This window comes from Sceloporus undulatus, chromosome 9, assembly GCF_019175285.1.
Source record: "Sceloporus undulatus isolate JIND9_A2432 ecotype Alabama chromosome 9, SceUnd_v1.1, whole genome shotgun sequence".
In the NCBI taxonomy this organism is placed as follows: domain Eukaryota; kingdom Metazoa; phylum Chordata; class Lepidosauria; order Squamata; family Phrynosomatidae; genus Sceloporus; species Sceloporus undulatus.
Genome location: NC_056530.1, coordinates 25878249 through 25893626, shown reverse-complemented (window position 1 = coordinate 25893626; position 15378 = coordinate 25878249). Strand labels below are relative to the sequence as shown.

The 15378-nt window shown below is 48.1% G+C and overlaps 2 protein-coding genes across 4 annotated transcripts in view; one reads left to right on the top strand and one right to left on the bottom strand.

Annotated features, from left to right (window-relative positions):
* Window positions 1–5050: 5050 nt before the first annotated feature.
* PEX11B (peroxisomal biogenesis factor 11 beta) lies at window positions 5051–11069 on the bottom strand. Of its 3 annotated transcripts, none has more exons than XM_042439419.1 (4): window positions 10860–11054; window positions 9102–9217; window positions 7887–8088; window positions 5051–7301 (listed from the first exon to the last, which is right to left on the bottom strand). In XM_042439419.1, exons 1-4 carry the CDS (start codon window positions 10913–10915, stop codon window positions 6920–6922), a joined length of 756 nt encoding a protein of 251 aa, XP_042295353.1. In that variant the 5' UTR covers window positions 10916–11054; the 3' UTR covers window positions 5051–6919. The 3 variants fall into 3 exon arrangements, with proteins under 3 accessions (XP_042295353.1, XP_042295354.1, XP_042295355.1); XM_042439420.1 differs by lacking the exon at window positions 10860–11054 and adding an exon at window positions 10713–10853; XM_042439421.1 differs by lacking the exon at window positions 9102–9217 and having other exon boundaries at window positions 10860–11069.
* A 322-nt stretch (window positions 11070–11391) lies between these two features.
* The window catches only part of LIX1L (limb and CNS expressed 1 like), an 8694-nt gene continuing 4707 nt past the window's right edge, over window positions 11392–15378 (top strand). The window contains exons 1-4 of the mRNA XM_042439418.1: window positions 11392–11823; window positions 13697–13860; window positions 14454–14594; window positions 14744–14839. Coding sequence (XP_042295352.1) covers window positions 11463–11823; window positions 13697–13860; window positions 14454–14594; window positions 14744–14839 — 762 coding nt within the window. The 5' untranslated portion in view covers window positions 11392–11462. The remainder of the gene's footprint in view (window positions 11824–13696; window positions 13861–14453; window positions 14595–14743; window positions 14840–15378) is intronic.

Below are 15378 nucleotides of genomic sequence, written 5' to 3'. Positions count from 1 at the left end.
TCCCACCATGTCCAATGCATCAGTTGCAGGTCCCACCATGTCCAATGCATCAGTTGCAGGTCCCACCATGTCCAATGTGTCAGTTGCAGGTCCCACTATGTCCAATGCACCAGTTGCAGGTCCCAGCATGTCCAACGCATCAGTTGCAGGTCCCAGCATGTCGAATGCATCTTTTGCAGGTCTGTCACTTCTGTCTGAGCCAGACTTCATTTCCTTCCACTTCTGTTTTCTCTTAAGCAGGAGAATGGAGATACAGATGCCACTGGAATCCAGAGACCCCATAAGAAAAGACTACAAGAGCTGAAGGGACATAGCCAGGATTTTGGGAAGGGGGGGTCCAGACTCAGTGCCACCATTATAATGGGGCTTGGGTGTGGTGGCATGGCAGCACACACCATTCATTTTATCTAACGGAAGGGGGGATCCAGACCCTAAGAACCCCCCCTCCTTGGTTACATCCCTAATAGCTGAAGGCAATTCTCTGTAGAGCCAACGCGAAGCTGTCCGCACTGCAGGGCTCTGTAGCGAAAGTCAGCCCTGAAACAGAAGAGTTAATGGGTTTTATGAAAAAGGCTGAAGCCAAGTGATGCGAAACCGAGCCAGAGGAGACGACAGCTGGCTTAGAAATACAAGGCCCAAGGAACGAAGGGCACATGGCTGATGTGCAGGCACTTTGTCGAAGCGCACGTTTTCAAACCAATCAGTTATCGCAAACCAGGCGGCGGATACCCCGGAAGGTCAAGACGGAGCAGAAAGGAGTGGAGGAAAGAGAAAGCAGAAGAGCCGTATATAATGAAATCTGGAACAACATATAGCCTATGGAATAAAGCATTTTGAAATTGGTGTTGGAATCGAATTCTGCCTCCAGGTCTCCTTTTTTCTGGGTTTGAAATGCACTGAATGCAGGTGGACCTTTGAGCAAAGCCTCAGCCAAAGAAACTGGCCTTTCACAGTCTTTGTCTGCATCTTAGGATATAATCCTGGGATTTGTAGTTGGACGTGTTTTGATGGAGAGTTCCTGCATGGCAGAAGGGGGTTGGACTGGATCAGGGCCCTTCTTGGGGTCTCGTCCAACGCTAGGATCCTACACTTCTATAATACACATCACAGGTTCAGACTGTCTCCAGTTTGGGTGCCTTGGTACACCGAAGGCTCTGCGAAAAGCCACTCTCAAAACACAGCAAGGTTTGGGGTTTTCTTGGCAAGCCGACCCAAGTCACGAAATGAGTGTGAAACCTACCCGGCAGGGGTGTGCGGAAGGCATGCCGTTGCGCCGGAACAAGGCGTGACACGGCACGGGTGCAGCGGGAGGCCATCCGAAGCTGGGAACTTTCCATTGCGGCAAGGGAAAAGTACTCAGGCGAAACGGCGTTGGTGTCGGCGGCGTCTCCGAGGCAGCAAAACTGGACCGTTTTAATACACTTTGCATTAAATACATTAAAACGTCCTCTGCATCCAAGCTCAATGAAAAGTTTGTTTTTAAGGAAAGCTTATCCCTGAGAGAAGAGGGGGGAAATGAACCAAACCGGAGGCACATTGCCTCCAAAGAACACCAGCTGCGCAATTGCAAAAATAGCCTCCGAGGCAGAATAATATGCGCTTGCTATAATCCCAGAGTGGGAGGCAGAGCAGCTTTCAAAGCCTAGGTGCTTTTGTGTGCAAACACACCTTTAACGGTCTTGCAACTATTCTTGCAACTATGGAAATGCAATGGCAAGGAAAGCTGCACCTGAAGGATTTGGGCCTGAAATGGCTGCCGCTAGTCAAAGGATCAAGTTTAAGGGTGCGTCACGTTGTTGCTGTGTGCCTTCAAGCCATCGCCAACTTACAGAGACCCTAAGGCAGGCTATAAATAAATGTATTGTTATTATTATTGTGGGTTTTTCTTTGTTCAGGGAAGGGTTGCCATTGCCTTCCTCTGAGGCTGAGAGAGTGCGACGCGCGCAACGGTCACCCTTTGGGTTTGCATGGCTGAGTCGGGATTCGAACCTTGGTCTCCAGCACTTAAACCACACGGTAGAAATAACTCAGTTTGACACCACTTTAAGTGCTGTAGCTCTTAAGATGATGGTGATGATGATGATGGTACAGATGGTGTCTCTCCAAAGAAACTGGGAGTGATCTGAGAGAGGAATGGCTTCCTATGAAGCATATGCTTCAGGGTTTTCCTTTGCATTTATTTATCCGACCGTTCCATCTGGATCACAATTGAGTTGCTTACCTATAATAGAGCATCATGCGCCTGGAGCAAAATAAAAGGCCGGGCGCCAGGCGATGATGATGATGATGATGATGATGATGATGGAGTTAAGAAGAACAGAGGCTGCTCAAAGGAACAGCGAAAAGGCACAGAAGGAAGAGGAAGAAATATTTGGCAAGCTCCAAACGGATGAATGAAGTGTTTGTTCTGGAAGAGGCTGTGCTGCATCTCAAGCAAGACGAAGGAATTGTAGGGTTGGGAGGAACCCCAAAGGCCATATAGTCTGACCTCTGGTCTGCAGCTGGTCCCTTATGTGCCATTATGGCTATTATGCGCAAGAGAGACTGGTCCAGCCTCTTTTGGAAGATGTCTAGAGAAGGACACCTCCAGGCCATTGGGTTCCTTCCAATGTCCAACCCAAATCTACCCTCCTAAAAACCCTTAGACCTGGATCTTTCTTCCCTTTCTCTTTTGGGTATTTAAAGAGGGCACCCCTCAGTCTTCTCTTCTCCGAACATGTCCATCTCCTTCAACCTTTCCTCATAGGTTTTATCCTCCATGCCTCTTGCAATACCCATTGCCCTTCTCTAAACTTGGTTAGACTCCCAGGTCTTTGCTCCAGTGGCTTCGTCTTAACCCTCTGGCCCCAAATTTCTTGCCATTGTGGGATCTCAAAAGCGTGGCACCTCCATCATGGTTTCACGCAACCTTGGGAACATGGTTGTCCCCCGCCTCATCCTATTTATTTGTACATTTCCCATATTATGGGACTGGCAGCTTGCAAAAGTTAAAACGGATACTACTGTTATTCATGCAAACTCTGCAATATGGTCTGAGTGAGTCTCAAAGGCGCGACAAGATCCCTTTGCATACTTAGGTTCCCAATAATCCCTACTACTGCGAAGCCAAGGCTCTCCCATCCTAGACTTGCGCATTTTGGGTTGGCATGGCCTCGGTTGTCCCCCATTGACGCTTATGTAACAAGCGAGAACCACAGCATCACCAAAGACAGAAAGCCAGAGGCGGTGACACATGGCCACCGGCTGAAAAAGACGGCACATAGCTCACTTCCTCCCTCCCCGGCCTTATGATTGTGTTACTCTTTGTCGCGCTCATGCTTAACTCAATAGAGGCGTCATGTTCCCTTCCTTCGCAGGCAAAAACATTGCTTCTCAGGCTGGACATGTGCTCCGTCACAATCTGGTCACCCCAAGGGACCTGTCTCCCTCTTGCACAGAAAATGGCTCTCCCGGAAAGCTGTGGCCGCCTGACATGTGGCCATTGGATGCTCAGTGGAGGAAAGGCACATGGCTACTTCCATTGAACAATCCATTCATCCCAGGACAAGGTTCACTCGGGTCTACACTGCAGAAATAATCCAGTTTGGGACCCCTTTAACTGCCCTGGTTCAATGCTAGAGGATTCTGGGGAGAGTATGGGGCACACTTTGGGCACATGGCATGTTTAGAGGATGGCAACCAAAATGGCGAAGGGTCGAGACACCATGAAGCCCTATGAGGAAAGACTTAGGGAGCTGGGGATGTTTAGCCTGGAGAAAACAAGGTTAAGAGGTGGTATGATAGCCCTCTTCAAGTATTTGAAAGGATGGTCATATTGAGGAGGGAGCAAGCTTGTTTTCTGCTGCTCCAGAGAATAGGACCCAATGGAGCAATGTAGGAAAAGAGATTCCAGCTCAACATTAGGAGGAACGTCCCGAGGGTCAGAGATGGTCAAGGATGGACTAAACTGCCTCCAAAAGTGGAAGAGTCTCCTTCTTTGGAGGTTTTTAAACAGGCTTTGGATGGCCACCTCTGTCCCAGAGAGGGCTTGGATGGTCTCTTCACGGCAGAAGGAGGTTAGACTGGCCCTTGGGGTCTCTTCCAACTCTTCTGAGTCTATGATTTAAATAGCTTCTTGTCTCAAAACAACCACAAAACAAGGACTCATGGCAAACCCATCCTTGCTCCATCCAATGTGACAAAGCCCTCCAAAACAACGTGCCGTGTGGTCAAGCGGGCAAAAGTTATGAACGAGAAAGAAAAGACAAGTTGGGAGAAGTTGCAGCAATTTGCTTTGGCCCGAGCCCAAAGGGAAAGGTTCGATTCTGCCCCTCTGCTGCTCCATTTTGGCACTTTGAGCTCCGCTTGCAGCAACTGAGGTCAGCTGGGATAAAGGAGGAAAGTGGGAGAGAAACCAGGACAGTTTTAACAAATGGGACGACGGAGGATTAACCAGGACCGTCCCTCTCAGATCAGGACAATGGGAGGCTATGGGACCCTCTCCTAAGGGGTTCTCACACGATTTCTGCACACTTCTCATTTGCTAGTGCCTTCCTCTGAGGCTGAGAGAGTGCAACTTGCTCAAAGGTCATGGGTTTCCATGGTGGAGTGGGGATTCGAACCCTGGTCTTTCCTAATCCGACACTCAAACCACACTAGATACCACAATACTGTATACTGTTATATATACAATATATAACAGGAGCAAAAGCGCTATTTCCAATGGTCTGCAACCATCATGGATTCAAAGCGCCACCTTGTGACCAAGTTGCTGCATGGCACGTTTTAGTGTTTGCCAACTCCCCAAATGTTCAGGGAGGCTCGACCTGTGCTTCCAAACCGTTTCTAGTCCTATAAATCGTATGCAATTTAAACCATATTGCAATGTTTGCATGAGTAACAGTAGCATCTGCTTTAACTTTTGCAAGCTGCCAGTCCCATAATATGGGAAATGAACACATAAATAGGGCGAGGCATGGGGCAACCATGTTCCTAAGGCTGTGTGAAACCACGACCGAGGTGCCAGGCTTTTGAGATGCCTCTCAAGCAACAAACCAGGCAGGCTACACAATTTAAGCCAACAGTCATTTATTGGAAGAGGGAAGGAGGAGGAAGAGGAGGCACCCTTCAGCCCTGGAAGAAGTGGCCACGTTTTAAGGAATGAGGCTGTGGGGAGGCTCAGACCCACAGGAGGCCATGGAAGGCCATGTCCAATATTGCATCCACTTCAACAACAAAAGGAACATTGCTTTACCCCTGGCAATGCCCTCCAGGAGACATAAGGGCATTCTCATGAGGGGCTTCTGGGAGGTCTAGAGGGCATTTAGAGGCAAAAAATTTGGGGAGTGTGTGTGTGTGACACCTGGGAAGAGCAAGGGAACTCCAGATGCGGATAGACATGCTCTCCATCCTACATAGAGGTCACTTTAATAATATGGAGAGGCCATAGGTGGCCCACAAGCCTCACTCTCCCCACTCTAATGTATAGGGATGTTCTTCTCTCTCATGGGGGAGTTTGGGCATCTCTCCATCTTTCCCGTGGTGGTCTGAAGTGGCACAGTCCACCCACAAATCAGACCCCTCCATGCCAACAAGCCCAAGGCCCTGCGGCTTTCATAGCTGCATCTCAAGCCAAAATCCAACCTGCGCAGTTCCTGAAGAGGTGCAACGAAGGTGGGGACTATGACCAACACAAACTGGACTCTGTAATACAACTGAGGAAACAGTCATTCCGCAGAGGAGGCAAGAAGAGGGTTGCCAAAGGGCTGCTCTGCTTAAGACTTTGTGCCTCTCGGGTACAATTTTGCCCATCATTTGACAGGAGAAGGTACCCCTGGCCAAGTCTCCCTTCTGCCAGGGAGGCTTCTTAAGGTCCCTATCAGCCCTTGTTACTTTAGGAATCTACTTTAGAAAGCACCTGATTACTTTTGCAAAGGCTGGCAGAACAAACCCGATCCAGAGTTTAGGATTCTGTGCTCCAAGACTGCGTGGAACAAACCCAGCATCCCCACTCAGAACGGAGAAAGACAAACCATTATTGATCATTACAAGAAAATAATGGGGAGAAACATTATCAGGATTAGGCTACGCTTCGGTCAGGAAGACGGCATCCCCCAAAACATCAAAGGTTAGGTTTATTAAAAGGAGGGAGAAGTGGGCAATGGGGGCAGATTGTTAGAAGTCATCTGAGGAAGAAGAGGTTACAAAGACCAAGGTGTAGCCTAAGTCCCAAAACTTCTGTGTGTATTTGTTAATGTTTTTTACACGGGTGGCATTGCTGCCCATAAAACAAAAATGTCTGTCTGCTCGTTGTGGACTTATTTTGCAGTTCGAAAAGGTCCTAACACCAGGGCACACACTTCCAGCCCCCAGAAAATGAGACACAGAACTTAGATGCCCAGCAAGATGGGTTCATTGGGTCCCACACTGGGCAGACCACAAAGCTTGCTGGCACATGTATATCACCACTTCTCCTCCTGCTCCCTTGGCCTAACTAGAATAATCTGGGCCAACGAAAGATACCTCCCCACAGTTTACAAATGGTTGCAACACTGCCACAGCCCAAGGCGGGTTAAAAGAACAGACAAAGGGATGAGTGAATCGGAGAAGAATTATTGGTGGGTGGAAAATGGGGTCAGAAGAGAACAGGAATTGGGGCAGCCAGGATGTGGAGGACTATCTGCATAGAAGGGCTCTAGTCCAGAGGCCCACGGGAGTCAAGTAACCAGTGAGAAAGTCCAGGGAGTGTCTACCCTCCACATAAGAAGAGAAAGGAGACGTTCCTGGAAACCCAACAGGCATGAGTCCCCACGGTGCAAGAATCCACGCAACCCAAAGTGGCCACTGGTTGGCTCCTACCACTAAGTCACTTAACATCCCATGGAAGCGCTACTATGCACGGACCACCTCCTCGAATGTCTGCTTGCCCTCCCGGCTCCTTTCAAGGCTTCAGCTTCAGCCAGGGGTAGACAATGGCGAGGATGGAAAGGATGGAAGACGTCAGGCCGCAGAGGCCAACAAAGCCCGCGCCGGTCTTGTACAGCCCCAGCTTGTCCAAGGGGATGAAGACGTCGCAAGCGTTTTTGGCCAGGTCCAGGAGCAGAGGGGGGTTGTTCCTGAGCACGCGCCCCAGCAGCCGGAGCTGCAGCTTCAACCGCAAGGACAGCTGCTGGAGGCGGCCGTCTTCTCCCGGCCGGGGGCAGCTGTCTCCGCTGCCGGCCAGGACGCCTTTCTGGGGCTTCCCATTCGCCTCGCGCTCCATCAGCAGCCGGATCTCATAGGCGTCCCGGCTCAGGTTCATGATCAGTGCAAAGAGGTAATACCTGGAAAAGGTGTGAGAGGAAGGAAGAATGACAGAGATGCAAGATGTGTACCATACAGTACATGTGGGCAGACAAGGTTTGGAGGGTCCTCATGTGACACACCATAAAGGTCACAAAACCCTCGCAAGGTGACTAGCTTCCATATACAACTGGCCCTCCACATTTGCAACTATGTCTAGGTTGCCCTCAAACCTTAACTCAGTTAATACTCCTCTCTTTATGGGCTAAGGAGTGCGAGTGAAGTGCCATTTCTATCCTGCTGTTGCGGGGCACGATAGGCTTTGTAGTCCCAGATGTGGCCGGAGAGAAGGAAAGTGGCTGCAGCGGCATGACTGGCGCTGGCTCCAAGGTTGGAAGGGGAAGCAGGGAGATTATTATTCATAAATGCTTTATTTAATGATTGATGGCAAAGTCGTGAATGATCAAATCCGCAGAGGTTAAACCGGCAAAAGTGTAGGTCTGACCACAATGGCTGCGACAGCAAAACAGAAGCATACAGAAAAGCAGTGTAGCTCTCCATGGCCCAGAAGCCAAAGGCAGGCAATGGGGGAGATGGCTGCGGGTGGGACTGGGGCTGTGCCTCACCTGAAGGACCTCTGGCTCCACTTCTCCTGGTCCATGTGGGGGACGAGGCCGGACTTCCCTGCCCACAGGATATTGTCACAGGCAAAGTACATGGCTCTGTTCAGGTGGCTCACTGTGATGCAGAAGCGGAGGACCATGTCTGAGAGGTGAATGGCCCGCTTGGCCGCCTCCAGGGCATCTGCAGAGTTCCCCAGCCGGAACACTGGGAAAGGAAAGGCAAACGTTAAATGGCAAACCGCATGGTTTTGCTTGTTTTGTTCCTGTGTGCTTTCAAGGTGTTTCTGACTTATGGTGACCTGGCAGTTTGTGTCAGAGGGGGCTCTCCATCACCATCCTCTGAGGCAGAGAGAGCATGACTGGCTAATGCAGCTCTCCCAAAGATTTGATCATTGAAGAAATGGCTTCTCCGCGAACGCTTTGCTGACAGGAGAAGCGAGGGGATGCTTCAGAAGTGCAAATGGCTATCTATCCCACCTTTGCGCTTCTAGAGCCTTTTGGCGGCGTTTAAGCCTCCCGTGTGATAATCCCCTATGAGAGGTTCGCCTTAGGGTTGCCAGAAGTCACTTGAAGGCACACAACAACAATGCCACTCTCTTCTGCTCTAGTCAGGCCCCACCGAGAATATTGTGTCCAATTCAAAAAGGACATTGAGAAACTGGAGTGGGTCCAAAGGAGGGTGACTAAAATGGTGAAGGGTTTGGAAACCATGAAACCTTATGAGGAGCTGGGGATGTTTAGCCTGGAGAAGGGAAGGTTAAGGGTTATATGACAGCCGTGTTTAATTACTTGAAGGGATGTCATGTTGAGGAGGGAGCAAGCTTGTTTTCTGCTGCTCCAGAGAACAGGATCCAGAGTAATGGATGCAAGTTATAGGAAAAGGGATTCCAGCTCAACATTAGGAGGAACTTCCTGAGAGTAAGGGCTGTTTGACAGAGGAACACACTCCTTCCTCGGAGTGCAGTGGAGTCCCCTTCTTTGGAGGCCGTCTTTAAGCAGAGGCTGGATGGCCATCTGTCAATGGGGATGCTTTGACTGAGAGTTCCTGCATGGCAGAAGAAGGAAGGGGGTTGGACTGGATCAGGGCCCTTCTTGCGCTCTCTTCCAACTCTAGGATTCTATGACGCTCACAATCAAAACGCAATGTGACCATCCTTGCCTATGAAGCAGCCCCCCTTCCGCTATTCCTCCCCATTCAAAGGCCCCCTTTGGACTCACGCTTTCGGCCGAGGCTCAGGTGGGCCTCCAGCCGCTTGACGCTGGCCAGGAAAGTGGGGCTGGCCCCGTTCCTCTGGAGCGTGTGGCCCAAGAGAGTGCAGGCATACTGGGCAGCCCTGCGGAGGGAAGGGAAAGGGTCACAACCAAACCAAACACACAGGCATGCAATACTGACAGCTATAAAAGGGGTAATTTAACATGTTATATTATATATGTATTATTGTACGATCCTAACTTTTGGGCTCAGTTGTCTGTCCATCAAGCGCCAACCTGCTTGACTTTGTTTATTGGTATATTTGGTCCGAAATGTCATTTTAATAGGTGAGTTTTTAGGTATTATAAGGCTTTTTATGCTATTATTTTATTTTTTTAACATTAATATTTTAAAACATTTTTTAACATTAATCATTATTTGGTATTTTTATATTAATATATTTTAATGCCGTTTTATCGTTGTAAGTCGCCTCGACACAATTGGGGAGGCGGGATATAAATAATAAAAATAATAATTTAGTAATAATATAATTTAATAATAATAAAAGAACCGTCTGATTAAAACTAATAATTGAAAGCTGCCCTGTTAGCCTTTAGGGATATAATAATAATAATAATAATAATAATAATAATAATGTATAATATACTTATATAACAATTATCGTAGTTATTATTATTTAATTATATTTTATATAATTATATCATAACAACTACAATTATTACATAATACTAAATATATTAAATAATATTAGGGTTAGGGTTTAATAATAATAATAATAATACTATTATATAATTATATAATAATAATAATAATATATTAATTATATAATTAATGTAGTATTTATTATATTACTTATATAATATACATACATAATATATTTAATAATTATATTATAATTATATTATATGATTAATATATAATTAATAATATATTCATATTTGTTTTTATTGATTTATTTTATTAATTATACACATAGATATTTAATATAATTATATATAATAATAACTATAATAGATATTTTATTAATATTATATATCTATATTAATATATATTTTTTTCATATATGTAATATAACTTTATTTATTCTATTGATTATGTATTAATTATATAATATAGATACATACAATAAATATACAATAATTATTATTATAATAATTAATCAATATTATATAATTTATATATAATTAATAAAATATCTATATATATAGACTATATATATATTATTAATTATATATTAATTATACAACATAGATATTTAATATAATTATATATAATAATAACTATAATAGATATATAATTAATATTGTATATCTATATTATTTAGTTAATACATAATTATTCTATATATGTAATATAATGTATTAATTATATAATATAGACATATATTATAATTACATATTAATAATTATTATAATATATAATTAATGTTATATAACTACATTGTTTAATTAATACATAATTAAAGAAATGTTTTATATATAACTTTATTTATTTATTATTAGTTATCTAATATAGATATATATTAATTATATGATTATCATTATTACAGTATTATCTTTATCCTTAACTCTTTGCCTTTTAGGACCTGAGGGTGTGTCTGACGTCACTTTAAGCACCGTTGCATCCTGGGATTTGTAGTTTCGTCCTATCTCAGCCCAAGAGCCCTGGCGCCACGGGGAACTACAATTCCCAGGGTTCCACAGGAGGACGGCGGCGCCGAAGTGCGTTATTATGGCGCCATACGCAACCTTTCCTCCACCGACCTGAAGACCCGCTCCTTGGCCTGGCTCTGAGCGCTGAACCGAACCCAGGCATCCATCCTTCCCTCCTCTTTCTCCTTCTTCTCCCTCGGCCCTTTTGGCGACCGGACTTAGCCCTCCGAGGTCACTTCCGGGACAACTACGGAAAGCCGCGGAGGACCATATTGGGGGCGTAAATTCATTGGCTCTCCTTGAAACGCTGAGGGACAACTCCTCACTTTTGCTCCCGCCCCACTAACCGTACTCTGAGGGGATTGGATAAAACGCCCCGCTCAATCATCCTCTTTCCGCGTCTCCATTGGCTGATTCCCTAACGTCGTCGCCCCTCCCTCGTGACAAAAACCCGCCTCTGAATGCGACTCGATTGGATAAAATCCACCCAGCAGTCCATCAATCATCCTTTTTCCTCGCTCCTATTGGCTCATTCCTTAAAACCCAACCTCCAACGGAGACGAAGATGGACCCGCCTCCCGGAGGAGAGAGAGGGGTGGCTCCACCAATGGGCGTCCTCCGATGCTCGGAAGCCACGCCCCCTTCGTGTCATATGGCTCCGTGAGTGGAGCAGGACGGTCCTCCTTCTCGTTCTCCTCAATCGCTGCCGCCGCGATGATGATGGAGTCGCTCCGCGTCCAGCGCCTGCAGCCGGGCGTCGGCGGCACCCTCCGCTCGCTCCGGCCGGGCGTCACGGCTCCCTCCTCCTCCTCGGCGGCGGCGATCGCGGCTCCTCCTCCGCCGCCGCCTCCTCCTCCGCCGCCGCCTCTGCCTCCTCTTCCTCCGCTGGGGCTCAGCCTGGCCCTGGGGCCTCCTCCGCCGCCGCCTCCGCTCCTTTTGCCCGGCGCAGCGGCGGCGGCGGCGGCGGCTGCGGCGGCGGCCTTGTCGGGCTCGTCGGGGCCCCCGGCGGTGCTGAGGGAGGCGGTGGAAGCCGTGGTGCGGAGCTTCGCCAAACACACCCAGGGATACGGAAGAGGTGAAATGGAGCTCCGGAGCATGGGCAGAGCGCCCTTTGGGATGGCCGGGGAAGGAGGGGAGGAGAGGAAGGCGTACAAGGAAGGGCGAGGGGCTCCTGGGCAAGCGCAGAGTGCCCCAGGCCTACCTGGCAGGGTCGCTGTTGTGCTCAGGACCCATTTGAGGTTGACAGGGAAGAATCACGTGAGGAAAGACAGAAAAACAGAGGATGAGTGAATAACAAGAGGGTTTCTGAGCATGGGCAGAGTGCCCTGGACTGAATAGAGTGTCTTCTTCTTCCTTTCCTACCTCGCTGGGTTGTTGTTGTTGTTGTTGTGAGAGCAGACAAAGGAATAAGAGAGCATGCAGGTGCTCCTGGGCATGGGCAGAGCGCCCCAGGCCTACCTATTGTGCCCAGGACTCCTTTGGTTTGACAGGAGGGGACTCTGTTATTGTTGTTATTGTTATTGTTGTTATAGTTTATTTCTGTAGTGCTGTACATACAGATAATCAATCAATAGGAGGAAGGAGGACGTTGATCTCCATCTCCCCGCTCTCCCTGCCATGGGCCCTTCTTGGGAGCGCCTGGGAAGTTGGCACCCCTGACCCCTCCTGCAAGGGCTTTGCTTTGTGGCCCTGAATTGAGAGGATGAAAGTGGGCCTCTGTGCATGCGCAGAGTGCTTGCCCAGCGCAAGGACCGGTGGCAGTCTCCAGCTGCATCTATACCGCTGTCACCGCTTTACCTGCCCTGGCTCAGTGCTAGGGATCCTGGGAATGGTAGTTTGTTGGAAGGGGCCTAACACTCTCTGACAGAGAAGGCTACAGATCCCAGGACCTCCCAGCATTGAGCCAGAAGTGGGCTCTCCCTGCCATGCGTTTCTTGGCCCTTGCCAATGGAAGGCAGGCGGCTTTGGCACTCAGGGCTCTCTTTTTAATGGGGCGACCCATAGGCACCTTTAAACCTGGGTCCCCCAAAACACTCTTCTTTCACTCTTGCAGGGGAGAAATCCTTCCTTCCGCTCCAAACGGAGGGAGCTTGCCACATCTTTGGCGCACTGGACATCAGGCGCCTTGCCTTGTGCATTTTGGCAGGCGCACTGTGACTTAAACCCATGGCTCTGGAACCGTTGCCATGTGGAAGCATTTATCCCTTCCCTGTTTAGCATGCAAGTCAGAGGCACCCTCATCGCATGCTGCACACAAGGCCCAGGCTTTTGTGCTCCAGGGCCATAAACAAGGGCTAAATATAAGAGCTATAACGCTCCCTTGGACTCTAAACATCCAGAGATCAATAACAACACAAGGCAGACGCCACAATTACGTTATTTCGCATGGCTTTCATCCGTTCTGGACAACCACTGGGTTCTTTTAAACTAAAATACTGATAGCCAGCCTTTTAACGAATGGTTCTGTCGTTGCGCATGTCGTCTCAGTGGCAATAAGCCAGGCAGCTGCGCAATGGCAACCCTAACCGATTCTAACTAAGCCGTCCAAATGGCAGCCAACTCCATCCAGTCCCAGGGTGCTTTGGGCAGCCTTGCTTTTCCATAGCGTTCAGGAGGAAGCTGTTCCTCATTATGCTTTCTATCTTGCGCACAGTGTTTGCATACTTTGAGGTAAGGCTTGGGCCAGCGCTTCGTGGAAACCTGGATGTCATAAGCGCCTGGCCTGCTTTTTTCAAACGCTTCTAGCCAAAACAATCATTGTGTTGTTTTTTTCCATGGGCCTCCGGTGCTCTTTCCTTCCACCCTCCTTTCAAAATCCAGCCCAAAATGCAAGGCAGCGAGTTGGTTTCAGGGTGGAGGATGCACTCCAAGGTGATCATGTCCTTACATTGCCTTTGCTGTGCATCCTCAGCATTGTGACCCAAGCCCACCCCTTTCTGTCTCCGCAGTGAACGTTGTGGAAGCCCTGCAGGAGTTCTGGCAGATGAAGCAGTCGCGGGGGGCCGACCTCAAGAACGGGGCTCTGGTGGTCTACGAAATGGTGCCCTCCAGCAGCCCTCCGTACGTCTGCTACGTCACGCTGCCCGGCGGGAGCTGCTTCGGCAGTTTTCAGGTGAGGCATTCATTTATCATCATTATTCATTTATATGAGGAAGGACAGGGAGCTAGAACAGCGGTGAAAGAGCAGTTAGGCAAAAGAGCCCTAGCAAAATGCGCCCATGCCAAAGGCACAGAGGCGGTTATGTTTCTTAGGCTGCATACAGCTAAGTGATTCTCCCTCCCTATCTATCCCAGACAATATTTGGAGTCTAGATGCTTTGGGCTGAGTTAATCTCTCCTTTGTGGGATCGAAACAGCCACCCAACGTAAGCCACCCCAGAATATGGACTGCCTGCCCAACCAGAGGATCTTGAGACTAGAGTGGCTGCAGCTTGGTTTTAAGCTAATGGATGTTGTTGACAGACCCTCCGGGGGTATTTCTTTTGGCAAGCCAGATGCGCTGACTTCAGCTGCTTCCGCCGCTCTTTGCTTCCAGAGGGCTGGGGTTGCTGAGCTTTAAAACCCCCAGACCTAATGACTTCAGGCTGTTGGCGAATGCCACCGCAGCAGCGCCCATGTGCAGCGCAAGGAAAACACGGGGCGGGGATCAGGTTGACCACGAAATTTCTTTCCTGTGTCTGACATTCTCCCCTTTCCCCATCTCAGTTTTGTCCAACGAAAGCCGAAGCCAGGAGGAGCGCAGCAAAAATCGCCCTGATGAATTCGGTCTTCAACGAGCATCCGTCCCGGAGAATTACGGATGAGTTTATCGAGAAGAGCGTCTCGGAAGCTTTGGCGTCGTTCAATGTAAGTGATTCTGAAAACAAGATACCGATCTAATAAAACTGCACATGCTTAATATCCAAATCCTGTGGAAGTACCTCTTGGGTTTAGAAGTGGAAACAAGGCCAATTCTGCTCCACTCTAAGCTGCTTAAATCTTTGTCTTTCCTTCAGGGCAACAGAGAAGAAGCAGACAACCCAAGCACAGGCATTGGCGCTTTCCGCTTCATGTTGGAGTCCAACAAAGGGAAGTCCATGTTAGAGTTCCAGGTACTCTTCTTCATTCGGTTAAGCACTTCAAGCCTTGCGCTAGAAGACTGGATGCCGAAGGGCAACTAGCCAAGCCTTCGTTTTGCCTTTGGATATAAGAAAGTCAGCTGTTAGGAACAAACACAGAACGAAAGGAAGAGAGAGTGTGCAGAAATGCAGCTGTGTATTTTCACTTCAGGCGCAATGCACTGACCAGCAGACTCAGAAAGAAGGACAGAGGTCCTAAGATGGAAACAAATACAAGCACTTAAAAATTGGACCTTAAGGAAGTAACACTCAGGACTTGTTCAGTTCAGTTGGCAACGGACTTGAGAATCCGGGCAGGGCTTCCCAAGCTATAAATCCAAACATATTCTGCGCACGTGTTTTGTTCTTAGAAGGCGAGGAGTAGGCCTGTCTAATCCAGTGGGGGAGAGACCCATAGACAGCTGCCCCTGCAACTTTTGTCTTTTGAGACTAGGCTTTAGCAATTGAAGTGACAAGTGATGTGCGCATTGTTTAGTGTGTATCCCAAGAGGAGTATCTCCCTAGTGATGGTT

Bases quoted from the DNA above. Each gene is read 5' to 3' on its own strand.
- PEX11B (XM_042439419.1), bottom strand. From the start codon at position 10,915: ATGGATGCCTGGGTTCGGTTCAGCGCTCAGAGCCAGGCCAAGGAGCGG. The intron at 8,089-9,101 runs GTGAGTCCAAAG...TTCCTTTCCCAG, and splicing joins CCTGAGCCTCGGCCGAAAGC to TGTTCCGGCTGGGGAACTCT. The intron at 7,302-7,886 runs GTGAGGCACAGC...CACCTTTTCCAG, and splicing joins TGGAGCCAGAGGTCCTTCAG to GTATTACCTCTTTGCACTGA.